Below are 12,481 nucleotides of genomic sequence, written 5' to 3'. Positions count from 1 at the left end.
TCTTTTTATATCTTACGATAATGGGTCAAAGAAAGAGTCATGTGACATTCTTAAGTCCGGTAGAGTTTCATCCAATGGGCATATTATCCTCCGGGAACAAGGCAGGAGACGCCACAACGGCAGCGCCAGTCTCAAACTTCCAAATGACCGACCCGTCGTCTCCATGCAATGCGTACACGAACTTATCTGAGCTAGCTGCATACACCACGTTGTCACGTGATACTGCCACTGATGCCACGACGTAGTCACGTGTTGTTGGAGACCATATATGGGAACCATCGGTTTGGTTGAGTGCCAAGATTCGTCCATCGCCTGAACCAACAAAAACCTGAGAGAAGTTTGAGAGAAGTTGACAGCTGTGAGAGGTCAGGAAGATAAACATTGCGTGAAAATGAAATTTGCGGCACTGCAACGCCGATTGTGCTTCAGCCTGCAACTTTTTAAAGGGAACTTCTGCTCCGAAAACAAATGGACGGTAAATTGTTGTTGCTTAATATCTAATTTTAAGCACACTTGAATGTTATTTCTACTTCTTAAACTAAAATTTAGAATTCAGACACTATTTTCAACAATTTACCGTCCATTTATTTTCGGAGCAGAGGAGCAAATGCTCCCTATTTTAGCTTGACAATTTTGACTTACCCTCCCATCCTCAGTAATCACAGGTGACGACACCACCTCCCCGCCAGCATTCACTGTCCACTTGATTTTTCCCGCCAAAGGACCACTCATGGTTTCTACCGCAATCAGTTGATCCTTGATCAAACCCACAAACAGTGCACCATCCAACCGGCTGACGACTGGTGACGACTCCATCTCCGAGCCCGTGTCACATGACCAGTACAGCTTGCCAGTTTCACGGTCCAGAGCGTAGATATTATGGTCCAGCGAGGCAAAGAACACGGTTTGACCACCAGGAAGGAGCGCTGGAGAGCCGTATACACTCCCCGCGCTTTCGAACTTCCAAAGTATTTCTCCCGAATTGGCATTCAAGGCAAAGACGTGAGGTGTGCTTTGTGTATCAGAAGCGTTCGATTTATCAGACGCACAGCCAGTAAATACAAGCCCTTTTTCCTTATCAACAGCAACAGCACCCCAAATTGGACAATCAAGATTTGACTTCCACACAGCAGATCCGGTTTTACCCTCCAACGCGTACAGAATCTTGTCGTGTGACCCGATATAAACTGTACCGTTCACACCTACTCTGGGACTTGCCACAACAGCACCATCGGTTTTGTACGTCCACATCACCGAGCCGTCGGCCGTACGAAGGGCGTACACATTACCATCGTTGGAACCGAAATACATGATGTGCCCGTCGTAGCTAAAGGCTGCAGTGGACATGATTTTCCCCAGCGTTCTGTACTTCCAGGCGACTTTTCCGTCGTTAGTTCCAAGAGCGTACATATAGTGATCTTCTGATCCAACGAACACAAGCAGCTCGTCGAAGAAATTATTATTCAGTTCATCATCGTCTGAAATGACAAGCAAAACTGCCATTTGAATCAATCTTACTGTAAAATTGTTCAGTTATGGTTGATGACAGGAGCGGAGCCTGGATTTTTTGAAAGAGGGGTTTGTCAGTGGAGCTTTTATCGTCATCATCATCATCATCATCATCATCATCATTATGGGGAATCAGAAGGCGTGTTACATCAGACATTTTCTGAAAATGGGGGTTGCATCCCCCCTCAACTATCCCCATCAATCCGCTGCTGGTTCACCCTGACTAAAGTCTTAAGTCCCCACTTCTTATCATGTACTCGCCAAAATTTAAAACCTACTCAGTCGCGTAGAAGCCGGGCACACATTTGCAGACTGCAACCTGTAAACTTCCGACTAGCCCAAACAACAACAAATAAACAGATGTCTCAAGAATCACTAACTTAACCTGTTTGCACTTTGTTAATTGGTTACTTAAACTTGGTTAATTGCGTGACTGTTTCAGTTCTATGACAGCCAGGAGGACTAATCTAATAGCATTTTTAATAGCCATGTAGAAGAGGAGTTATTTCCCTTATACGCTTCACAGGCGAGCGCTAGGTGCGGGGCGAACGCGGAGCGCGAGGTGACGCGCGAGGTTTTTCCCTCCCCTCGCGCTCCGCGTTCTACTCGTGCCTGCGCTCGCCTGTGAAACGCGTAAAAATTAACACGCCTTTTCTGCAGTCTAACATTCTAATGGATAAGGGATTACCAGTAGCTTCTAAGAAAACTGTGGTACTGCGTCAGTGGGTAGTGGAAACGAATGGTTGGTTTTTTCAACAGTTGATAAATTAAGGTGATTTGGCCATCGTAAAGAGATTCGAGTGCCGACGTTTCGAGCGTTCGCCCTTCAATTCGCTCTGAGGATGGACCAACAATTGAAACATCAGTACTCGAATCACTTTACAGTGGCCAGATTACCTTACCGACAACGTTGATAAAACCAAGCATTCGTTGACATTCTAAAGAGTTGTATGACTAAACTGCAACTCACAGCAGAGTCCACAACTCTGTTGGCAGTTAACCAGCATCCAATCTGGGTTTGTTCTACATTCACCAGAATCCGCCCACTGTTGACAGTTCGAGTCTTTGTCTGAGCAACCTGAGAACAGGATAAATTATTAACCATGTTAATTACAGTAGAAACCCACTTTGAGAACACGCCAGTTATAAAGCCTACTTCACATGTATCGATTTCAATATCGGCCCTGTTACAAATTAATCACAACCATTACAATTTCCGAGAACAAATAGCTGTGACAATTAAACAAAGTTCTCGTGAGACGTTTCAGAGAATGTAAAAACAACCGTTTTATTTACGAAATACGTGGGAAAAAGGACCCCGACCAAGTGCAACTGTCCTATTACAGTGCGCGCAATGGCGTGTGCTGTTATACTGTACTATTAATGCTCAAAATAATCATGTCTGCTGAAAGCCAATCAGATTCGAGAATTTTGTTATAGTTATGAATAGTATATTCAATCACATGCTTCAATTTCAGTACGCGTTAATAATAGTTTCCTGTTTTGTTCGTCAATGAAATGTGATTTCCAAGCTTTGCAACGAAATTTGAAATCAGATTGTAGTTTCAACAATTTAACGTCAATTTATCTTAAGAGTGAATATGGACGCTTACCGAGTCCTTTGTTCATCTTTAGTTCAAGCGGGTGATATTCATAATCCGTGATGTTATTAAAATACGTGATTTCGCTATCAGTGAGTGAAAAGTCCAAAGCTCTGAAATTCAAGTAAATATTGCGAGGATTCTTGGATCTGGGAATCACTGTTACATTCATGTGAATTGCCCAACGCAGAACGACTTGAGACGGCACAAACTCGTAATGGCTGGCGATCTCCAAGATCAGCGAAGATGTCAGCACGGGATTCTTTTTTAAACCATGGAAGTAGACCCACTGAGTACCTACGAGAAGAAAATTAATGCAAAAAAGAGCAAGGCTGATTTCACGCTTAGGAAAATATATTTTTCCGATATTTCCAATGGCAGGGGCTTTCTTCTTCAGGGTATTTTAGAAAATGACCCTAAGGTAACGTTACAATTTAAAACAAGAGGGAATGCAATAAGACATTGTAATATTTACGGTAGACTAAAGTAAAAAAAACCAAAACGCTACAATTTGAAACTCACTTGAAAATGCAACTTGCCAATAGGCATGAGCAAAATCGCTAACGTTACAAAGTAAAAAACGAAAACAAAAAACATAGCAATAAGAAATTTGAGAAAGTAACATAACATTGGAGGATGAAAGACGGGAAAATGTTCATGACTCGACAGGCTCTTCTATTTATCCCTAGGGGTTCAAGAGTTTGACATCTGTCGATGAGGTATGCCTCTCTAACTTGTCTAGCTTTGCGTACATTGTAGCAAGTTGTATTTTCAACTACTTGTTCTACAATTTGTTGCTGATTAGATCTTTTTCTACAGGATCCCATAGTTTTATTTTGTCGCAGTAATCCTTACAAACGCAGTTATACTGGCTTTTACTGAAGAAGAAAATTCAACGGCGATGACAACTTATTCTTCAATTTAGTCTTCCAACTTGTTGTTCCTTAAAACAAAATTTTGTTTATGATAGACTTGAGTGAAGATACTTGGCTCCAAGGGTTTTGCGAGTAAACTCTAGTCCTTAATTCAGACTTACCAAGGGTTGAATATCCAATGTATCGAATTCCATGCTCTTGACAGAGCTTCCTCAATTTTAGGTCTTGATGAAACGGGTCGAACCAGTTTTGAACTGCAGACACCGGTACCGTGGCCAGTTTGACCAGTTCTTCCAAGTCTTCAAGATAAAAGTTACTGACGCCCAAACTGCGCAGTTTTCCTTTCTTCTGCATTTCTTCCATGGCCTTCCAGCTCTCTTGCCAGGTTCCTTTTGGTTCCCCTGGGGAAATGGTGAAAAAAAAATACACAAAGAGTCTCACGGTGCTAACGCTAATAAAAAACGGTTTTAAATTGACTGTCGAAAGTAATTTCGTGTTTGCTTCGGTTTTGCTTTTTTACGCTATGGGATTGGTTGAAAAAAACTTGCGCCACTTTTTCAACCAATGAGAATCAAAACCAAAACAAATTGTGACTTGGTCGCACGCGTTTTTCCGCGCTTGGCGCCGGTCACATGTATTTACTTCGAATTTTGATTGGTTCATTACGCTGTTTTCGTCTGTTGTGATGTAACCACAGAGGGCCCACTAACCCTCTGCCTGGTGTTATATGCACCCTTCTCGGGAGCAGGGATGGCACAGTGATGAGAGCATACGCTTTCCATTAATGTGGCTTTGGCTTGATTCTCCAACTTGGTGTCCTGTGGGTTTACGTCACCACTGACCAGGCTCAGGATGACAAAATAAACAATTAAATTATTTGTCACAAACTTGCCTTCCTCGCAGATGAGAAGGAATTCGTCACATTGTTGAGTGTGAATCAGAAACAGGTCAATGTAATCTGTCTTCAGATTTTTCAGGGACATCTCAATGGCTTCTAAAGTCGTATCGTAACCTAGAAATCTGGGATGTAGCTTGGTGATAATGAATATTTCTGATCGTGGGATTCCACTCTGCGCGATGGCTTCAGCGACTTGAGGTTCAGAACCTGGGTATCCCTGTGCTGTGTCAATCAACCTATTGGGCGAGTAAATAAGTTAAGACGGTAATGAGGTTGGTTTCCCTGTGTGGTGAGAATAGACCAGCTTTGCGGTTTTATCACCGGTAGGATGAGGGAGCAGCTTATGGTCCCCCTCTCGAGAACTAAGAAGTTTCAAGGGTCTTTTTGATGTAATGAGTTGAAGACCTAGAACACACTCCCTCGGACAGTTAAATCACTAGTAAACGACTCAGAATTCAACAGAGCTCAAGCAACCTTCTTCAGATTCCAATGATTTGTTCCATCCCTTTTAGCTGGCATTTTTGTTAACCCTTTTTAAAGCCCTAACAGTGATCAGCATCAAATTTCTCCTTGTGATATCAATGCTTTTTCAACCCCTGAAGTCATGGGAATTAAGGATATGATCACCCAAGGTAAATTTTCTTGATATTTTAATAACATCTCCCCAGTACTTTTATACGAAAAGTATGGGGACAAGATAGGAGAAGTTGTTCTTTGACATTATAAGTTAAAGGGTTAATAATTAAGTGTGTGATGTTGCTGTATTATGAATCATGTTTTTACTGACAGTATTAATTCAGCATAAATTATACAAGCTTGAATTTAAACCAGTCCTACTTGACTGGACATTTCTTGTTTAAATGTTTATTGATTGAAAAAGGGACAACGCAAGGATTATTTACCTGTAGCCGATTTCAAGTGCTGTCTTAACAGCAAAGGTTGTGTTTTCCATCAGAGTAGCTGTTCCAAGCCCCATCACTGGCACTAGAGATGAAATAATAATAATAATAATAATAATAATAATAATAATAATAATAATAATAATAATAATAATAATAATAATAATAATAATAATAGGAAAACAAAACATAGTGAATAAAACTTTTGCCGAGTACAATGGACTATCATCACCATCACAGCTTTGGATTTGCTTTGCTGCTTTTTGTGATTACTCGTAGTTATCAATAGGAAGACTCATGTCAACTTGTCAGCCAACTTAAAACAAGACAAAACCAATTCTGACTTGCTAATGCACCCATTTAATTTTCCTGCACTTGACACAGGTTTTGCATTAATCTTGATTTGGCCAAAGGCATGTTCTAATCAATAATTATTACATGTATAATATTATTGTGAAGCTTAAGTCTGCTGTAATTGAACGGGCTGTAGTGATTACTTTGGATTAACTGAAACACTCATATCTAGATAAAACTTTCACCCATAGTTTATACAATTTAGGCGAATTTTAAGGAAAAAATTCAAAAACAACATTTTTAGTTTGGCAGTGAGGGATCACAATAATGATGATTATGATCATGGTGTTGGTGACAATGATAACATTGTGACAACTATGATTTTTCATAATCACCGAAAATCAGTGTGCATCATTGATTCTGCCAATGAATATATATACAGTATATAACAGTGATAACCAATGCAACAGTGCCTTACTCCTAATGTTCTAACTACCAAAAAAGCTTAATACCTTGAGTAATCAAACTGGTATGTGATTTGAATTGAAAGACGTGCCAGTGCAATAATTATTATTTATATCACACAGCCTGACCAATGTTCACGGAGTCAATTCATGGAAATTACAAGTCAGACAGATTACAGTAGTTTGAATCACAATCTGGAATCATATAATTTTTATAGCAGTGGTTAATTATTGCAGCAGTATTATTGAAATGATTGAAATTCCAATATAGCTTTTTACTTTCCTTCAAATTTGTTTTGAAAATTGAGACTAACTACCTCCACTGTCCCTCCCATTGAGGGGGGGGGGGGGGAGGGTAAGGAAAATATCTGGAACTACACACTAACTTCAACTTACTAGTATATCCACTTGCAAGAGTGGAATCCTCTGGTCTCTTGTTTTGTTTCGGAATTCTCAATGGTCCAGTACTTGGATCACTAGTATTGATCTTAAGGATAGCATTCAAGGCATGCTTCTCTTCTTGGCAAGGAATGCTGTCTGATTCACCTCTAATGAGCTTGTCAAACAGCTCTGTTACCTGGAAATAATAACAACGCCAGATTATTAACTTCAAAAATTGCTTGAATTGTAGTTACTCTTAGAGATTACATTTTAATTAATGTAAATTATATAATGACACATGAAAGAAAAAAAAAACAAGTTCAATATAATTTTGGAATCAACCATTTAAAGTTAATGGCACGAAAGGTACCTTCATTTGCCACTCAACAACCTACAAAAGAAATTGTAATTAGATTTTTCCCTTAAAGTGCCCCTGGGACGAAAATTTCATTTTCCATCTATTTGCATTTTTGTGTAGAATATGACCTTCTTACTCATGTTAACAAATTTCAATCCTTTACGGTGATTGGAAGTATTTTTTTTTTTAGCTTTTTATTCGAGATTTCACGGCCGCCATTACTTGGCCTTGTTCCGGAAGTTAAGGCTCAAATTACAGGAAGTGACGTCATTGGCTCAACACGAAAAATTCCACATGGCTAATTTTCATATGGATTCTACTTCATAAGCTGTATTCTGCTGTTATTTAGTGCGCAACAGCAGAATACAGTTTATGAAGTAGAATCCATATGAAAATTAGCCATGTGGAATTTTTCGTGTTGAGCCAATGTTGTCACTTCCTGTAATTTGAGCGTTAACTTCCGGAACAAGGCCAAGTAATGGCGGCTGTGAAATCTCGAATAAAAAGCTAAAAAAAAAATACTTCCAATCGCCGTAAAGGATTGAAATTTGGTAACATGAGTAAGAAGCTCATATTCTACAAGAAAATGCAAAAGGATTGAAAATGAAATTTTCGTCCCAGGGGCACTTTAACCATTGTACATGGGCTATATGTACTCCTAAAGTCCAACACACCAAATAAGCTGTACTTTTAGTGCATGACTGTATACAACCTGTGGTAAATAATTTGTACAAAATAGACAGTGCGCAGGAAAAATGTGCAGTTAATTTAATTTGAATTTAAACTCAGATGAAAAAAATCCTCCTTAATTTACAAGGTTTTGTTGTGGCTGTTTATTTTTGGTGTGTTTGGTAAAATGTTGAAAAGAAAACAGATTACTGTACTTCAATATTATTGGACGACTCCTGTTAGGGTGCATTGAAAAGCACAGACCACTATGTGTGCAACATTAGTGTTATTAATAATTATATTATTTTATTAGGGATTTTAGATACCTTTACTACGTCTGTGTCTTCGGATATTCCTGCCTCAAGAAACTTCTCCTCATAGCTGAACAATCCAAACCACATGTTAACGGCAATATTAGGGGTGTCATATGAGCGTACAATGTGCCACCAATATTGGGGAATATACAACATGTCTCCTGTAAAAAAAATAAATAAAAAATAAACAATAAAGATTGTACTACTTATGTTCAACTGTATTACACAGTCACACTTATAGACTCACTGTATCAATAAAGTAACATTTAATTTGCTGGAAAAAAAAACAACCACTAAAACAATAAAAAACCTGCTTTGTTGGCCTCAAATTCAAAATTAAATTTGCACAGTTCAAAAAAACTGGCTGGTTTTAATAATGAACTTGCTAAGGCTTTTCTCAGCTATATCCCTGGTTCATGTATATTGAATGGCACGTCAGTCTTAAACCACTCGGGGAACTGGTCATAACAAGTTTGTTCGAAGAGGACACACCTTGTCTGGGGTAGGGAGATTATCGAAGACACCACCTGTCTCATGAACATTACCAACAAAATTTTATTGGCTTTAAAATTTGAGTAGACACAGAAATGTTCAGCTAGCAAGAGTCGACATTGCTAGATAAACAAGAAAAGTGAGGTTTGAATCTCAGTGTCATTTTTTTACTGCTGGATAGAGGGGTGGCTAATAGATGCAATAAAGACACCATCTTTTGAGGTTGAGGAAGGGGGGTGCAGGCAGAGACCACCATCCATTTTGTGATTTGGTGGGTCCTGTTCGAGTACAGTCTGTAGTTTTGACCACTTCCATAGTCAACCTATAGTTCCTTAAAACTCCTGTATGTAAAACTAGCACTTTTCAGGCCTGTTACTTTAATCATATTGTTAAGCTCTGGAACTATATCTGTAAATTATCACCCCCTACCAGTTTTTCAACTACTGCTTCCTTCCGCAACTTTGTTACTGAGCACATGTTTCACCTTTTGCAAAATCACTTTGACATATTCTATCCCTGTACCTGGTCAATTGACGATCCTGCTCCTGCCATCCCTAGTTTTTTTAATGTCTTTTGGTTGTTCGTGTTTTAATTATTATTTGTATCATGGGAGGTGCCTCGCATGGGTCCTCGCGTCCCGTTCGCACCTGCCCTTTTGACCTTATCACTTTAAATCACTTTGCACATATTTTTCATTTCTTTCTGGCTGTTTAATTTATTGTATTTAACATGTGTGATGGTCAATAAAGCTGTTAAAAAAAAAAAGAAAAGAAAATATTCATAGCCCCCTCCCCCTCACAGAAAGGATTATTTCTAAGACACCCCATTCATGGAAATTCCAATTGAGCTTCATATTTTGCTTTAAATGTTTTGGCCTATGAGATCCACCACCCCCTACACTTCCTGGAATTTTCAATCCTTTCCATAGAGGAGTAGGGGTATGGACATTTTCTGGAATTACACAACATACCTTTATTCAAAGTAACTTCATAATACGGCACATCGGCTATTTTAGGGTATGTCTCAAGATCTAATTTCTCAGGATCAATGGGCAGCACTCCTGGTGTAATCGCATACTTGTCAGCGTAAAGATCTTTGCTGTGGGTGCTGTTGATCAGGTAGAATTTCTTCGTGCCGGATATTACAGTTATGATATTCTCATACCCGTCATGGTGAAAAGCTGAATTAGCATCACCACTGTTCATTAATAAATTAACACTATCAATCGTTGAGGTTATCTCGTGGCAGTTTAAAATTGAAGGCAGTAGAATATCATTCAACATGGCGGCCTTGGGTGGAAATGCAGAGTCCAGGTAAACATTTTCAGATTTGTAAATTTTGAGGAATTCATCCAGAGACAATGGTCTCCTGACAGGAAATTCATTTTTGAATTTCTTTCGATACTCCACTGTAAATATGCTAGATCCAAAGTTTGATGACAGATAAGATTCATTGTGCCACAGTTGAACGGCAGGCCAGTGATTGGCGCCTCCTCTGATGACAACTGGCTTCCTTTGGTGAATGTATCTGTGATAGAAGTCGACACCACCTGGGGCATACTTTAAGCTTGGAACTTCTCCTTCAGATTCCCTGTGTTCACCAAAGGGCTTCAAGTGGCCTAGTGTTTGAAAAAGTCACTGGTCAATTTATTAAATTAAATTATCCAGCACTCAAATAATGTGATTGTTGGTAAATTCAAATGAAATAAATTACAGCGGACCTCAATATTTCTGCAATCATTTTAAATTTTCCATGACTTTGCTCAGTACTGACAGTTTTAGTTTGTGGTTCAGCCACATGAACTGAATATTAGACAATTTACGTACGTGTAAAGCAAGTGTGTCTGTAAAGCAAGGTTAACTTTGTTCGAGAGTGAGTCACTTGGGTCACAGGAGAATGTCTGTTGTCTGTATTAACCGGTGTATGTATTAAGTGGCTAATGTAAGAGAAAGTAAAATATATTAAGCTTTTCATTGGGACAAGCACAACTGTCCTTATAAGAGGGTGTCCATATTAAGTAGGTGTCTATAAAGCGGGTTTCCACTGTATTCAAATGAAGGGGTGAGAGCATAACTGACCCAAATGACGTTTCAGAACACCTTTGTTGTTTAGCTCAAATTGACCAGATTCACCGAAAAATTTTTGCATGTGGCCTTGTGATAAAAATGGAAATCTTGCCCATAATCATAGCTTTTTATTGAAAACAAAGTGCATTAAGCAGCGGATAAAACATTGGAGCAATGTTTCTTGAAGGAATTCAAGGCCAGATACAAAAATTCTGGTGAATCTGAGCTAAAACAGCAAAAAACGATCTGAAAAGTCATTTGGGTTGGTTATGCTCTCATCAGCCCTTCAATTATTCAATCTTTTACTTGTTCTTCTGTGCATTCCATCAACTATAATTCACTTTAGCCTGAAAATGTGTGGAAAGATGGCAGACATTTGTGGGGTGGAGTGGAGGGGGGCCAGGTGATAACAGAAACACAAGAGATGGGGGCAGTAACTGGGATTAAATGGCATTTTTGAGGGGGTAGAGAGTGAGAGAAACAAGTGAAAATTTTGTTATATGTTGAGTATTTTTTCAAAAACAAAACAGATGTACACAGGCAGGAGATACCAAAGGAAGGGGCAAAAAAATGAGAATAAATAGTGGGAGAAGCATTAAGTCCAGACCACTTTGCCACCTCTCCCCCTCCCCCCCCCCCCCACCCCCACCAATAAAGTTATGGCTGTGCATGATCAGCTTCTATTTCCGCTTAGTAAACCATTTGTGCTTCTCTATTCCTGGGAGGGGTGGGAGGGGGTAGGGTTGAGGGTATCTTTGGTTGTTTCTATTATACCTATATAGGATGTTCTTCTGCAATGAGTTTACCAAACCTCATTTAACCAGTTGCAGTTATTATATCCTCCGAGTTTTCTTCGTGCACCAGATGGCACAGCTGATAAATCAACGAGTTCATTAACCAGTATTTCAAACGAACCCGACCAAACGCTAAACTTTACACCACATACAGCGAGTGTAACGTCAAGTTTATAAAACACAAAATCGCTTTTCTGACATAAGCTTACCTTTTTTCACGACATCGGGACAGCCATCTTTATCACAAAAACCAGGAGATGTAGCTTTGGTAATGTACCACACCGAAGCAAAAGAGATTAACAGTAAAATGCAGCCGGCGGGAAAATACTTTCCTCTGTAGCGGACACCAAACCGCATCGCGATGAGACGAAGAGATATCGAGAATTTACGGAAAATTTTCAATCGGTGTTGGCTGAAGTACAAAGGAAGCTTTTAAAAGAGACGCCTACACGTACAATAAGCTAGTGAATAATCAGCTGATCCCTTGAAACAGCTGGTTGTGTTGAGCGACCTTTGAAGGAAAATTTCCATAGCCATCAATGACCAATTTTTGCGCGGAATCGTGCGTGACGACGTAAAGAGAATCTATTCCTTGATCGAACTTCCGGTGCCAGTTTTTTTCTCGCGAAAACGCACAATTGTTGGCTGAAATCAACTTTTTTGAACAGAAAAAAACTTATCCGTCAAATCCTGATTGTGTTGATGAAATTATTGTTCCCTGGCTGAATATTTGTTTCACTTTATTGAAAACGGAAAAATAAAAATTTTGGAAATGAGTTTCCTTTTTCTTATGTGATTACAAAGCCACTAAATTTTAAAAAGATCAATAAACTTTGAAGTATCTCGGGGCAAAATGAGGGATTCTTT

At 39.2% G+C, this 12,481-nt stretch overlaps 1 protein-coding gene across 1 annotated transcript in view; it reads right to left on the bottom strand.

Annotated features, from left to right (window-relative positions):
• The window catches only part of LOC146488838 (uncharacterized), a 12,885-nt gene extending 702 nt beyond the window's left edge, over positions 1–12,183 (bottom strand). The window contains exons 1-11 of the mRNA XM_085114151.1: positions 11,824–12,183; positions 9,725–10,372; positions 8,275–8,423; positions 6,937–7,117; positions 5,786–5,867; positions 4,878–5,119; positions 4,147–4,386; positions 3,123–3,407; positions 2,480–2,587; positions 643–1,478; positions 1–328 (exon numbers count right to left, since the gene is read on the bottom strand). The exon at positions 1–328 is cut by the window's left edge and continues 702 nt beyond it. Coding sequence (XP_084970277.1) covers positions 68–328; positions 643–1,478; positions 2,480–2,587; positions 3,123–3,407; positions 4,147–4,386; positions 4,878–5,119; positions 5,786–5,867; positions 6,937–7,117; positions 8,275–8,423; positions 9,725–10,372; positions 11,824–11,971 — 3,180 coding nt within the window. The 5' untranslated portion in view covers positions 11,972–12,183 and the 3' untranslated portion in view covers positions 1–67. The remainder of the gene's footprint in view (positions 329–642; positions 1,479–2,479; positions 2,588–3,122; positions 3,408–4,146; positions 4,387–4,877; positions 5,120–5,785; positions 5,868–6,936; positions 7,118–8,274; positions 8,424–9,724; positions 10,373–11,823) is intronic.
• Positions 12,184–12,481: the final 298 nt, after the last annotated feature.

Source organism: Pavona decussata, unplaced genomic scaffold (genome assembly GCF_977016875.1).
Source record: "Pavona decussata unplaced genomic scaffold, jaPavDecu1.1 SCAFFOLD_8, whole genome shotgun sequence".
Taxonomy (NCBI): domain Eukaryota; kingdom Metazoa; phylum Cnidaria; class Anthozoa; order Scleractinia; family Agariciidae; genus Pavona; species Pavona decussata.
This window is presented reverse-complemented; position numbering and strand designations above follow the sequence as displayed.